Genomic DNA, 14,792 nt, shown 5'->3' with positions numbered 1-14,792 from the left:
ATGGTCGGCGTGCCACGCAACACAGGCTGCCGAACATGTCTCGAGCGGCGAGTCAAGGTGCGCATTCTGACCTTTTCACGATCCGACGTCAAAATAAATAGAATGGACAATCACCCTAATAGACCCGTCTTAATCTAGTGTGACCAAGCACGGCCGGAATGCAATCGCTGTCGCACCCGACGACTCAAATGCCCCGGATATGCACGACGGTTGAAATTCTATCACAAAACCACAGATGCGAGCTCATTCCACGATGCGACATCTTCATCCAATTCCCAGTGCATCAGTTATGTCATCGTTGGAACCGGCTCCCGAAAACACCTCCCTCTCACCAGCATGGACGAATCCGTGGCGCCAAACCTAGCAGCGACCGCATTAAATGCCCAATCCAAACAAATATTCCAGCACGTAGTCCACGCCACCTTCCCAGGTACATTCGCCACATTCGGCCAACGAGTCGACCCCAACTGGAAGGACTTTGTCTTGACTCACCCGGCCGCCCAGAACGTCACGGTCACGTGGTGTATCCGCTGCCTCAGCACGTGGTTTCTAGCGAAGCGACACCAGGATAAAAACCTACTTATCACCAGTCGTCATTTATACAGTCGCGGTCTGCGATGTCTGCTGAATTTACTCCGCATCCCGTCGATGGTCAAATCCGACACGGTCCTGGCCACCGCCATGATGCTAGGAGTGTACGAGATGTTCGACGGCGTGGGGCCGAACTCCTGGTTGATCCACTCCCACGGAATCGGAGCCCTGTTCTGTCTGCGTGGGCCCCAGGCGCATCAAAGCGGGTTCGGACGCACTATGCACCTAACGTATCGGTCGTTTCTTGTCGCCGAGGCTTTTCAACGCCAGGAGGCCTGCTTTCTCGCCGAGCCGGAGTGGCAGGAGATGAACCGCGAGATGTTGGCGGTGGAAGAGCGCGAAGGGAAGGGAAGTAAACTGGGCGCCATCATCGAGCATACTTTCAATGAGATGGCTTTGTGTCCTGGCTTTCTGAAGCGAACGTCCGACCAGATCACGTGCCGGATGCCGGAATCAGTCGGGGAGATATTGGTGGAGGAGATTCGTCACAGCGTCGCCATCCTGCGCGATCTTCAGCTGCGGCTGAGCTCGATACCCGCCAAGATGGATCGGGAGAAATGCGGGCAGAGACGTGGAAGTATCACCGGGCCGATTCCCGTGGATTTCGTGCACATGATTACCAAGTCGTCTCTGCAGGCTATACGCTCGGCTGTGGCGCTACAGGATCAGTTGCTGGTTCTTCTGGAGGCTCGTAAGATCCAGTCGTGTAGTTTAACCGGCGCGGAAGAGACAAATGCTCCGTGGAGTCTGGAGCCGGTGCAGTCGGTCCATGAACTGGTGCAGCAGACTTCGAGGGCGGAGGATAATATGGACCACGAAGAGCAGACAAAAGGGGAAGATTGGCTGGATCACCTAGCCATGTCGATGGGAACTCTTGCAATTAAGTCATGACACGATATGGGGCCAGCGATCGGCGGATGATACAATCCGCCATGGTAGGCAGAAAGACGAACGTGGGCGGAAGTGTCAGTTTGCTCTCCAGGGAGATTGAGGGAAATTGCACTTGTACAAGTGCGGGTAGTGTTTAGTCCGCAAATAACATTCTAATGAAATAATCGTGGGAAAGATTTCGTTAACATTCCAGGGTCAACGGCGACCAGAAGACCGAATTCCATGGGCAGAATACGTATAGCCATATTGTGTGGTTGGTTATTAATAGATTTCCCCTTCGCGGCCAACCCGTCAGCCCCGAATCTTGAAGCAAGGGATTTCAAAGCATCCAGAGGCATCACGCACGGTCCAATCCGGCCACATTCTTCCCATCCATCACACGGCTAGCCCCTGACATAAATCCGAACCATCCGGATCCAGAACAATCGGTGCCAGGAACAGCTATCAAGACAGCCAATCCGAATCATGGATGCCTAAACTTTCCGTACGCCATGCAGCAGGTCGACTCAGTCTCACCCGTGCTTGCGTGGCCCATAATTTTTGATTGATTTGTATTGGTCGATAGCCGAGGCTAAGCCTTGAGTGTGCTGCATTAGTCGAAGCTTGGCGACTCGATCACCACTCACAGGACGCATCTGGGCCGCTGATGGGGCCTTCAACGTCACACGTCCCGCAGCGGCCGCGTCAGACAGAAAAAACGCATGTCTTGATCGCCATTGGTTGGGCTGGCATGATGCCGCTTCTAAAAAAACATCAGAGGCCCGGGTTGCTGGGCGGGGCATTTATAGTAGGCCCGGGGTACAGTCTATGTCTGACTTTCTTCCTAGTCGTATTGTTCGTTTGATTGTTTATACACTTCACTCAGTCGATCCCCACATCTCAGACCTACCAATACTTGAATACCAAATACCGTCGCCATGGGTTCCTCTCGTGCCTCCAGTGATCATACCGGATCCATCGGATCCCATGAAGTATACAAAAAGACCTCTCTTTCCAGCAAGGCCGATCCGAACCAGGCTTTGAATGAGGCGCAACCAAGTGGGTGAGGCGACATCCGTGGAGTCTATTTATCTAACGGTCGCAGTGGCCAATGTCGGGGGATCGGAGATGTTTTCCTTGCGATCGATTCAGCACCGCGATGCCGAGGGTAAAGTGATCAGTATGCTACCTATCTCCCATCCTTCGTACGAATCTGTTTATTGACGCCGGTACAGCTGACCCTGACAAGTCAAATCCAACTCGGAATCGACTCGAGCGCCCTTTAGACACGATCCGATCGTTTGAGGCTGCCATTGATCGACGACGTAGGGAAAATGCCATGCCATAAACAAGTAGTTTGTTTGACTTGGTACAATGTGACGTTAGAATTATTTCATTCAGCGTGTATGTAAATTACTGGGAACTATTGGCAATGTAATTTGTTTTAATAAGTCTGTTTTTTAGATGAGGGTCAAGATCTGGATCATGGAGTCAGTTCATGGAAAGCTTGGTTATAGCCTAAACATGAGAGAGTGGATGCCAGTCCGGTCTTATTGGTCTTAATACTGGTTACCAGAGTATTATTAACAATTTAACAGGTCCCCACCGACGCTAAAGTTGAGGGAAAGCTATTTTTTCTCGGATATGCGGCATTATTCATAGGCATCAACAGACTAGTAGAAGGCCTGATAGGGCCGTCCCACACCCATAAACCGACGAAACCACGTCTGCATGCTATTCCAGACATGGATCCGCTCGTTGATGCACACTGGCTCTTCCTCAGATCCGTCTCGACTATAGCTGCTAGCTCGTTTATAATATTGACCCAAAATGCAGTCTGTTAGTCCAATTTGAAGACATGTGACGTGTTCGATCCTACAGGGGAGCCAGGAAGTCGCTTGCTCAACGGTCCACTAAAGTATAATTAGACTGTGACTATTGACGACGGGTTGGTCAATGGTCGTGACGATTATAATTTTGCAGGTGTTATATGTGCTGCAGTACCCTGTTGCCTAACGTGTGTCGATTGAGCCTTCCTTTTTCAGTCATTCTTTGTCCCTCTATATTCTTCCTTATTCGTCTTTCATTTCAGTCTACTTTCGTTTATTCTACGTCTTTATCCCCTGTGCACATAGTCGACTATCTGCCATGAAACTTTCTCTAGCTGTTGGGGCTGCCACCCTCTTGGGTACTTCCCTAGCGGATATTGATCCTATCGTTATCAAGGTAGGCGGGCACGTGTATTTGGGAAGCATCCATCTAACACACATAGGGATCGAAATTCTTCTATTCCAGCAATAACACACAATTGTAGGTTATTGTTATCTCAGTCATACTGCGCATGCTGACCATCCTAGTTACATCCGTGGCATTGCCTACCAACGTATGCTTTCTTCCCGTTACGAATTATCTCATGCCTAACCCAGCCAGAGGACTACTCCGGCAATGGAACCACCGATGGCAGCAGCACCTACAGAGATCCCCTAGCGGATGTCACTGCCTGCAAGCGTGATGTCCCCATCATGCAAGAACTGAACACCAACACCATCCGAGTGTATGCGATCGATCCAACCAAGGACCACGAGGAATGCATGCAGCTTCTTGCTGATGCGGGCATATACGTTATTTCCGATCTGTCGAGCCCCACACAGTCTATCAATCGCAACGATCCTCGCTGGGAGATCTCGCTCTACAGCAGATACACTAGCGTGATTGACGCGATGGCTAAATACAGCAACACACTGGGATTCTTTGCAGGGAACGAGGTCTCTAACGACGTGAATACCACGGACGCCAGTGCTTTTGTCAAGGCTGCTGTCCGTGATATGAAGGCTTATATTAAGCAAAAGAAATACCGACCCATGGGTGTTGGATATGCCACTAATGACGACTCCACTATCCGTGTCCACATGGCTAACTATTTCAACTGTGAGAGCCCAGCGGAAAGTATTGACTTTTGGGGTTACAACATCTATTCTTGGTGCGGTGATTCTAACTACAAGGAGTCGGGGTACAAGGAGCGCACCGATGAGTTTCGGAATTATTCGGTGCCGGTGTTCTTTGCAGAGTACGGCTGTAACACTATCCGACCACGCATGTTTACAGAAATCGATACCTTATTTGGTGACAAGATGAATGATGTATGGTCAGGAGGAATTGTCTACATGTATTTCCAGGAAGCAAATGACTACGGTGAGTACCGCTTCCTGATATGCTGAATCTTGCTCATGAAAGATATTAGGCCTTGTGTCAGTCGTTGATAGCACCAGTGTTAGCAAGATGAAAGATTTTACCTCCTATTCCAAGCACATCGCCAGCGCAACCCCTTCCGGTACGAACAAGGAATCGTACACACCGACCAACTCCGCTCTGCAGAGCTGCCCTGCAGTAAACTCGGATTGGAGGGCTACTCAGACCCCCTTGCCTCCTACCCCGAACGAAGAACTATGTAGCTGCATGGAGGAATCTACCGGTTGTGTCGTTAAGGGCTCCGTCTCCAGTTCCAAATACTCTGACCTGTTCAGTGTAGTATGCGGCTACACCAACTGCGACGGTCTCGCTGCCAATGCCACGACGGGAAAATACGGCGCCTACGGTATGTGTAACTCGAAGCAACAGCTGAACTTTGCCTTGAACAAATACTACGTGGAGCAGAGCTCAGCATCCTCGGCCTGCAGCTTTGGTGGCTCGGCCACCATCACGTCTGCCGCCAAGGAGACCGACAGTTGCAAGAGTCTCATGAGCCAAGCAGGCTCCGCCGGCACCGGAACGGTGACCTCGCCGCCGACTGGCACTATAGCCTCAAAATCATCTGCCGGCGCTTCGAGTTCAAGTTCTACAGGCGCAGCACCTGTTATGGCTGGTACTTTTGTGGCTGTGGGATCTTTCCAGTTGGGACTGTATGTTTTTATAGCAGGTTTTACGGGAGTAACTATGTTGTTACTGTAAATGGTTGTGCTGATTCTTACTGGTCATTCATTGGTTGGGATTTACTTATACAGTACGTCTCTTTCTACCTAAGTTTTGTCTACGTACATGTCAGGTCAGCTATTAAGATGGCTGGGTATCCAACTATGGAAATCGGAGGGTCCATTCACTGCCAATGGTAGAATAACTATAGTCCCGTTGATCAATTCTCAAATCCCATATACTATCAATGTGTCAAATATAGGTCATAACCAATCTACCTGCATCTTCAACGTCTCAACCACATACAGCAGGTTATAGTTTTATACGGAAAGACGCTAAACTTTTCCTTTTTATAACTTTTGCTGACTTACAAGGCGTTCGGAACCATAGATTGTCGCCTTATTAGAAAGCGCATACATAGAAAATGTTTTATCGCTGGACTGCAACAGATTCAAGTTGAGCATTGGATGTTCTAAGGAACACCAGTTTATATCCACATTGACCATCCTTCGCATTGTCACATTTGATGGTGTCTCTATGCACATGGGAAAAAATGATTGCAACGGAATAGTTGCACAAAGGATTTAGGAGGATTGCTGTATTCAAAAACCTCAATAAGCGGGAGGAAATCCCACCCGAACCATCACACTCGAGAAAACCAGTAGAAAAGCCTCGTGACCGAAATCCGCATTGCATAATTACCATCCACTCTTCGCACAAGATCACGAACTACCAGTTCTCAGGGAGCCTCTGTCGTAGATGCAAAAAGTCCTCAAAGACATCGGCGATGCGCTGTAGTTCTGGGGGGTCGTTAAGGTATTGTTTCATCTGCCCCTGGCCTCTCAGTTCCGTCTGACGATTTCCTTGGGGTCGAAATTTCAGTCACGCTCTCCTTCATACAGTTCTGGAAGTCACTGAGAAAATGTCCTTTTCTTTCTTTGAACGCCGGGTCAGATCCTTTCAAAACACTGCTCAAAGCACCACCGTGCTTCCGAGCTAAAGCAAGGATAAAAATATCGATCCTTGCCATCAGTTCCTCCGTTTCGATCTCAGGTAATCACGGGTAGGGAGGGGTACACTGCGTGCCCTTGACAAAAATCGCGAATGCAACCCGGCTCATATTCTTCCTTGATCATGAATGAGTGTCGTTTCTCAAAGGATGGCAACGGATGTAACGGGCTTGTAAACCCATATTGTGCCTCTGTCGGAGCCAGCGTCCATATTTCCCCTTACTTCAAGGTAACCTCTGTAGAAATTATGCGCGACTTCTTCTGGACGGTTATTTGTCTGTCCGTAGGGATTTGGATTATGCGGAGCTTTGGGTTGGCGACGCTGACATTAATCTCTTCGATTTTAGCAAACACCTGTTGGATTGATTAATATCTGAAACTAACCGGCTAGAAGCTCTTTTGTCAAGCTGTGGAGATACACAGAAGAATTGACACAACCCGAATATACCAAGACCGCTCCAAAGAGATATCAGTTAACGTCTGGTAGAATCGAAAATTGTGCCAAGAGTGCAACCCAGCGGCCATATCGGATTCGACATATACCTGCGACTCATCAAGGCGCATCAGCTTGAATCGTACAGTGGCGGCATGCTGTTTTACTCGATAGCTTGTTTGTTGGAGTGAAGCAGCTCGACGAAGGCTTTTGCGGTCCTAAAGTGTCTTACAGTTGGGCATATGTTGCTTCGAGTCAGCTCTCCGGCACGCTGAATCGCAGTAGGACGTGGCCTCGGGATCTCCTCGTTGTAAACAGGGGCTCCCAAGCATTCGGTACACCTTTTAGTTGTTAGATTACGGCAGTGACTGCAGGCGCCAGATGTGGTCGTATCGCTTGCCATGGCTCCTTACTGAGGTTACTGTCTTCGGTCGTTACAAGAGAAGACAACAGAGAGAAAACAGAACTGGAGCTCACCTTATGGATTCCAACTGGTTGCTGGGCAAATCCCTGCTTAGTACTAAGTTTGGACCCCTGTAACTAGGTCAACTGGACCAATCGAAGTGAATAAACGGGAGCTATAGATTGGCCATTGGTAAATATTCTACTACTCCACACATATATCTACAGCTGACACTCTCTCACACAACTTGATAGTTTAGACTCGTCTATATCCCTCGCTTTAGCAAACACTCTCCATCTTATATTTGTCCGGATCATCAGGGCTCTTTAGCTGGAGCCCATAGACATCCCCCACGATGGTCTCAAGTGCCTTCGCATCCTTTTTGTTATGTGTGGGTTCAGTAACGAGCTGACGTGCCAAAGGGAGTATCTATATGGGAGGGAAGATAGGGCCACGTATATTGCAGAACTAATCGCTGCCTTCAAGAGTTCAGGCCCGGGGGTGCCAATATAAGTTAAACACTTCGCATCTGACTAAGCATCTTAGCTAGTTAAAGATCTGGCTAATCTGAGCGCTCCTAACACTTTTGCATATCCTTGTCGAGCCCTCTCTCGGCATTCTTGACTTGGTAGTGTATGCAACTGAGCCGGTTAAGGGACCGGCGCAAACGAGGCATAGCTGCTGGTATTTGAAGCTAGCAATGTGACTGACTGGCACATGTATTTTCTTCACTACCGTAGAAATACATGCTGAATGGATTGGACGAGAAGTTTTGCTAACTGGATAGTTGGGATCTGCAAACAGAGTCTTTTATAATTTAAGGCCAGCTTGCACATTTTCAATTGCCGGAAATCAAAGTGCAGCCACTTACAAATAATTGTATTGCTGTCGAGGATTCGGAAAATTGACAATACGCAGTAATAAATGACAGCTCCGTTCGTGTTTATGGATGCAGTTGGTGATGGTGGCTGGTTGTTCAGGCACCAAAAGCTGAGAGTGTTACATCCAAAATTAGACTAAGATTTAGTGTAGTTGAGGCAGCTGAGGCAGCTGAGGAAAAGTACTGATTTTGAGACCCCCACATTCATGCTGCTCTGCCCAAATAGTCGGATATTATAGGTATACTTGGTAATTTGCTTTTGCAAACACAGAGTCCAAAGCGTTTTCAGGTAGGTAAAAGCTTGCTAAAACTCTATTTAATAGCACCACCTCAGCTCTGCAAGGTAGTCCTATGCTAATCCATAGCCCTCGGCTCAGCTAAAGCCATTAAATATATTTGCTAAAACCAATACATGTTTAATATGGGTAGTTATTCAAGGTGTGCAAGGCGCTCCACCGAGCGCACCCGGACAAGCTGCCTGGACCAGATGCGATCCCCAACAAGGTGTGCGGATCCAGGTCGACATCCCGGCGTTCCTCGCTCTCGTGACGGACCTTTTCAACGCCTGCGAGGAGGCATGTCACAATCCACGTCACTTCCAGACCTCTACGACGGTCACACTACGCAAGACACCCCCCCGAGACTATCAGCTCCCGAAGTCCTAGAATCCCGTAGCGCTTCTTAACAGGCTCCGTTAGATGCTAGAATCAGTCATAGCTACGAGAATCGCGTGGGCCAATGGACAGTATAGCTTACCTACTGCCAAACACCTAGACAGATTCAACGCTGACAAACATAGCTTATGATATATTTAAAACCTGTCTGGCCATCCTCCACATTCGAGATTTTATTGATCATGTGGAACCAGACCCAATGCGTCCTGGAAGAGGGCCTCTACCAACATAAAGCTTTTATCTATGCCTGCGGATCTTTCCTCACATATGCCGCATATGGCCAAATTTTTTATATCCTCCTCCATGTCCACACTGTTAATCAGTAAGTTTATCGCTAATTCCAATAATCTCCGCACTCACCCTGTTTAGCTATCCGGGAAATCATGGAAACATAAAATTATGCTTTATACACCAACCTGAGGCGGCACAACCAACAGTAACAATTCTCGGATTTATCACTAAATATAAATGGCAGCAAAACAGTGGCTCTACACTTTTACGTTATCGATAATCTTAAATCCACAGTTTATAATAGCTCGACTCGAACCTATTATACATTCCCTATCACTGCCTACTTCAAGAACGGCTAATATTATACTAGTTTTCCACCACTAATAGTTATTAAACACCCAGTTATTTATTACTGGGTGCATCTTTAATATTATCAGAGAATATCAGCAAATAGCAGTAGTAGTAAAATATATATATATATAAATATATATTTTTACCAACACCAACGCAATTTTTACGCCGAGCCTTGTTTTAGTAACTGGTAAACGAAAACGACATAACTGTTAAAGTTAACAAGCTTACCCCGGCACTCCATTAAATTAGCCCGCCTACAATTGGCTGACTTAATTCCCCCTAACCAGTCCGGAACACATACTGCCACCGAGCACTCTGTTAGGTATGGTGTCACCTAACCAGTGCAATACCATATGAGGCGCTTAGGAATGTTTGGACCCAGGGTTCAAACATAGTGGTCTTTTTGGGCTACTGGAAGTCCAGGCCCTAAGCAGAGCGTAACACGCTCCCATGAACACTCTAAAGGCACACACAAATAACCTGGGTAGATACAGCTAATAATATCGCATTAATATTATAAATTAGCTCCCCTACACCCGAACAATGCTCCCAGAGAACACGGAAAATATCCTATATTGATGTACTTTCCCAAAAACACCAAATAGACTACTTCAATAAATTGTTGTCGTTCTAGCTATTACACGCATCCACTCTTTCTTAGCCTGACGGTCTACCCTATCCCAGACATCTCATATACCTCTAAGAGCTCGTCTCATTCCCACCCTTTTCTTCGTTTCAGGGCCACAGCCTGCGAAGCGCGCGTCTTCCAGTATAACACCTACATAAGTTACATTGGCTATTTCCTAATGTAGTTAGCTAACTAATTTTCTCTGCTGACAAATTAAGAATCTCATGATCCCGGACTTTCATTTTCCCGCTCGTATCTGTCCACGTGCCCCTCAATTAGTCAGTGAATTGTTCACTGTAGTATTGTCTTGACTCAAGTTCTTTGTCTTCTTCATCACAATTGACCCGATTGTATTGCTGCCAAAAAGAATTCTCAATGCTATTACATCAGTAGATGGAATTCTTCAATTTTGACGAAGCATCACTTGGCTCAGAAGCCCATTTTGTTGCCGTTCCAGGTGTCAATAATAGTAAGACGCGTTCTGCATGTACACATCTAGCACATCTCATACACAATAATGGTTGTTAAGCATGCGACTGATCAATCTATCATCAGATTCAAGCAGCTGTGCTGGTTATAAGACCAAAAATCTGGAATTGTTGCCCACCAACGATGCTCAATGTGGTTACTACGAATTTCAAACGAGGCCTGACCTGACAGATTCTGGATCAAAGGAACCAAAAGGTATTCCTGAACCACAAACCAAATCCCCCAATAAGGAAATCACTTTTTCTAGTGTTTTTCCTGGTGAACAGATCGTCCTGGTCTCAGATTGTGATAGAAAAAGCAGCACAAGGCTACCGAAACCTGCTGTTCGAATTTTGCGAAACTGGCTCGCTGAAAATGCCCACCATCCCTACCTGACTGAAGGCGATACCCAGTATTTATTACAAGAAACTGGTCTCACGAAAACCCAGATTCGCTATTGGCTAGCGAATTCCAGGAAACGGAAGAAATTGCCCCATCCTTCAAATCTGACTCCGCAGCCAACGGAAGCATCCTCGGCGACACAACCAAACTCGGGTTGTCTGTCTTGGACACCTTTACAGCGCTGGCAGAATTCACCACCTGAAGATGAGCCTGCACTGCTATCCGATGTTTATCAAGCATTGGTGGACCGGCCTGGCGACTATAACATGGGACCAAGCCTTCCTGAAAGTGTGTCATCCAACGGCTATACAGGCAGAAAATCAAGCAGTGTTTCAAGCTACAGCGACTTGAGTATAACGCAGCCTGCATCTGTACACAGCTTGGATTCTAACTATTCTTCAACCTCTGAGCTCTCCCTATCCGGTCTATTTGCGGACCATCTATCCATTGGTGCACAACAGCCGACTAGATCAAAAAGCAAAAGTCGGAATCGTTTCTCAAAAAGAAGTGGTATTAAAAAAAGTACACTCGAAGAGAAGAATAAAGGAAATAAACAGCGATTATTCCGATGTACTTTTTGTACGCATACCTTTGCAACAAAGTATGATTGGCAGAGACACGAGAAGTCAGTCCATCTGAATTTGGACAAATGGATATGTGCGCCTTGCGGTGCTACAGTGACAATAGATGGAGCCACTATTTGCGCTTTCTGCGGCGCATCCGACCCAGATGTCGATCATATCGAGTCTCACGATTATAGCAAATGCCAGGGCAAGCTGCCTCAGGACAGAATGTTCAACCGGAAAGATAACCTGGTTCAGCATTTGAAGCTCTCCCATAGTGCAGAATTTCAACCGCACATGGAAAGCTGGCTGGTATCCATCCAAGAAATCAGGTCAAGATGTGGATTCTGCGACTCTGTGTTTTCAACGTGGAAAGAACGTAATGATCACCTATCGGAACATTTCAAAGCAGGCTTTAATATGTTGCAGTGGCACGGTGATTGGGGATTTGAACAACATGTGCAGGAATTTGTTAAGAATGCTATGCCTCCGTACCTCATTGGCCAGGAATCTTCTACCCTTGATCCTTGGAGACCTGCCTTTCTTCCGGAGGACTGGGATCTCGCCTCAGGGCAAAATTCCTGGGCAAACAATCACCCTGAAGCTTTCAAGCTTCTCTACGATCATCTCCTCGAGTACATAATCCGCCAGAGCATGAATGGCACCTTCCCCTCCGATAATATGATCCAAAATGAAGCCCGGAGGCTTGTATACGGAAGTGAGGACGACTGGAATCAAACATCTGCGGACAACTCGATCTGGCTGAATGTTTTGAAGAATGATTCTCGGATTGCCGGTCTTAGAGAATACACTGATGCTTCACCGACTGCCATTGGACCTTGATATGAGGCTATTTTCTAAGCACCTACTAATGATAATAGCCTTTGTACGTGTCATGGTCATGTGTCTAGTCAAATCGCGATCAGAAAATCGGGCGGAAGAAGATTGCCTTCGAGATATAACGCTGTTTTAGCAGAATGTATTTCGCGATTCCGGTATGTTTTGAAAATAACATCTTGGATAGGAACGCAGTTATTAAGTTTCAGGAGATGAAGTTTAGGATTGCCCATTTTTCAAATTCAGTCGTTTATACACATAAGTACACTACAAGCGCCTCGATATCATCACCCAATGCTTGAATATAACCATACCCTAGCAATGCTCTCGAGGTGGGAAACCCTCTGTTGGCGTCACCCGGTCTCCATATGTCTTTTCAGCAAAATCTATAAAACGATCAACATCTGCCGCCGTCGATGCCAGTCCAAAGGAGACGCGAATAGCTCCGGCAGACGGCAGTCCGACTATCCTAATATAGTCGTCGACGGATATCGATTTGGAAAAGCGCCATAGCGGACGAAGACTTTGCGTGTCGAGCCCAAACGCGTTTTCACCGCCTCCTGGATTGCAAAAGCAGCCAGTGCGCAACGATATTCCCACAGCGGCAGATTCGGACGCTACCAACCGCTCGTCCACGACCTTGCCTTTGGCATCGAGGAAATTAAATGCCACTGTTCCTCCACGCGATTTGGTGTCCCGTGGACCATAAATATGGATCATAGGGGCGCCGTCTGAATGCCGAAGGCGTTTCATTCGGTCCAAGAACCAGCCAGTAAGGCACCGTACTCTGGTGTCAATCACCGACATGTCTATGTGGGACAGCCAATCGATTCCGAAATGCACGTCCGGAATTGATAGGAAATTCGGTGTTCCATCCTCGAAAGCGGTGCCATCCTCTGCCATGAAGTGCTTGCGTATGCCTACGGTCACGGCTTGAACAGTACCTCCGGAGAACCATGGTCGAGACAATCTTGCAATAGCATCACGACGAGCAATGAGACACCCGACGCCTGTTGGGTATCCGAACAACTTGTACCAGCTCACGATTAGGAACTCTGGTTTCAGATTCTTGTCTGAGAGATCCAGCTTCTTTGTGGGGAGGTAAGCAGCCGCATCCAGGAGAACGTCATAGCCACACTTCTGCGCGAGACTGATCCACTCTAACGGGTGACGGACTCCGCTAAAATTGCTCTGCGCAGGATACGCGAAAAGGCCTCGCTTGCAACGGCACGGCAACGCAGTTGCCCGTCTCCAGTCCCACCGACTAGTCAGCGCAGATACTAGTACCGCCGGATCGACGCGCAGATCCGATGCCTGTCCCGGTATATAAACCGTGCGTGCGTGTCCTCGAGAGGCGAACTCGCGGATTCCATTGATTGAGTTGTGATTGTCAAAGGTGAGGAGGAACTTTTGGTTCCTCTTGAAGGGGTATGCCTCGCCTACCAAGCGTGCAGCGCCAGTTGCATTCTGTGTGAAAATAACAGTGTACTCCTCCGGTGAAGCGTTAAAATAATCCAAGACCCGAGCTCGTGCCTTTTCCACCAGTATAGTCGACGCTTCGCTGGTGGGATTGAGAGAGTGTGGGTTGCTGAAGAGTTGATTTGTCAGACGAGCCTGGTGATGACGGTATTGCACCTTTGCCGCGAGACCAGCGCCAGTGTAGTCCAGATAAAGATGGTCTTGCTCGTCAAGGTAGCTGTACTCGGTCTTCCGCAGCTTGTCGAGCACGGCTGTGGTTTGATATTCGGGATAACTGTCCAGAATCCCAGCCATAGTGTTCTTTTCAGAAGGAGAGATCTGCTTTTCTTGTCTAATGGAAGACATGACTATATCGAAGTGATAAGATTCAGATTTCGGCTGAAAACGGGCGATCATACTGGCATATAAATAGACAGAATTTGCGGAAAGTTTTCCCGCTCAACTGCTGTATAACTCCGCCATCATGGATAAGAGCACCCTTTAAACATTTTCCAGCTGAAGCCCCGCTTCCGTCCATAGCCACCACGAGGTCACCATTGCCCCTCAGAGGCAATGATAGCACAGTGATCTGGAGAGGCTGCATAACAAGTTCCATGCCATCCCTGCAATGCTATTCCGAATCGGGCGGTGCCGCAGGTAGTGCCAACGTCGATAGGGAGTGTGATTGGCGTCATTCAAAGAGACACTGGACAATATGATTGTCTTTTTCTCGGTGGAAGAATGGCATTACGGCGCCAAATCTAGTCCCAATCGGGAAGGTGCATGCAGGATAATCAGCTGAACTAGATTGGATAGTGACAGCTGAGCCTCGGGACTTGTCAAGATGGATGTTCCATAACCTCAAGCTACGGGTCCTGATAGTCATTAGATACAGTATTCAGCTGTGTCTTAGTGACAAAGGTAGCGCCGTTCGTGGACGCTCATTGCCTTCATGGCTGGGTTTCAAATCATACCACTACCGATCCGGCAAACCCCAGGCCAGGCCCACTGGCACGGGAGATGGTTTTGATATCTGGACTTGGCTATCATCCTCTTTGTATAACTGTGGGACAAGCCCAAG

The 14,792-nt window shown here is 47.7% G+C and overlaps 5 protein-coding genes across 5 annotated transcripts; 4 read left to right on the top strand and 1 right to left on the bottom strand.

Moving 5' to 3' along the window:
* ATNIH1004_009328 (Zn(II)2Cys6 transcription factor) lies at nt 1-1,482 on the top strand (the record flags this gene model as incomplete). The annotated part of the gene is made up of 2 exons (XM_033573921.1): nt 1-57; nt 139-1,482. 2 exons carry the CDS (start codon nt 1-3, stop codon nt 1,480-1,482), a joined length of 1,401 nt encoding a protein of 466 aa, XP_033424473.1.
* Nucleotides 1,483-2,399: 917 nt separating this feature from the next.
* Nucleotides 2,400-2,809, top strand: ATNIH1004_009327 (DUF2406 domain-containing protein; the record flags this gene model as incomplete). Its single annotated transcript, XM_033573920.1, has 3 exons — nt 2,400-2,520; nt 2,567-2,641; nt 2,697-2,809. The coding sequence occupies 3 exons, from the start codon at nt 2,400-2,402 to the stop codon at nt 2,807-2,809; spliced, it is 309 nt and encodes a 102-aa protein (XP_033424472.1).
* Nucleotides 2,810-3,609: 800 nt separating this feature from the next.
* On the top strand, nt 3,610-5,409 carry GAS1_3 (glycoside hydrolase family 72 protein; the record flags this gene model as incomplete). Its single annotated transcript, XM_033573919.1, has 5 exons — nt 3,610-3,687; nt 3,734-3,771; nt 3,819-3,844; nt 3,892-4,653; nt 4,703-5,409. The coding sequence occupies 5 exons, from the start codon at nt 3,610-3,612 to the stop codon at nt 5,407-5,409; spliced, it is 1,611 nt and encodes a 536-aa protein (XP_033424471.1).
* A 5,104-nt stretch (nt 5,410-10,513) lies between these two features.
* Nucleotides 10,514-12,259, top strand: ATNIH1004_009325 (homeobox domain-containing protein; the record flags this gene model as incomplete). Its single annotated transcript, XM_033573918.1, has 2 exons — nt 10,514-11,141; nt 11,532-12,259. The coding sequence occupies 2 exons, from the start codon at nt 10,514-10,516 to the stop codon at nt 12,257-12,259; spliced, it is 1,356 nt and encodes a 451-aa protein (XP_033424470.1).
* A 309-nt stretch (nt 12,260-12,568) lies between these two features.
* Nucleotides 12,569-14,026, bottom strand: ATNIH1004_009324 (uncharacterized protein; the record flags this gene model as incomplete). The annotated part of the gene is made up of 1 exon (XM_033573917.1): nt 12,569-14,026. One exon carries the CDS (start codon nt 14,024-14,026, stop codon nt 12,569-12,571), a length of 1,458 nt encoding a protein of 485 aa, XP_033424469.1.
* Between the last annotated feature and the right edge of the window lie 766 nt (nt 14,027-14,792).

Source organism: Aspergillus tanneri (assembly GCF_003426965.1).
Source record: "Aspergillus tanneri strain NIH1004 chromosome Unknown AapTan_6_pilon_pilon_pilon, whole genome shotgun sequence".
In the NCBI taxonomy this organism is placed as follows: domain Eukaryota; kingdom Fungi; phylum Ascomycota; class Eurotiomycetes; order Eurotiales; family Aspergillaceae; genus Aspergillus; species Aspergillus tanneri.
Note: the sequence above shows the minus strand (reverse complement) of the source record. Positions and strands in the feature narration are given on the sequence as shown.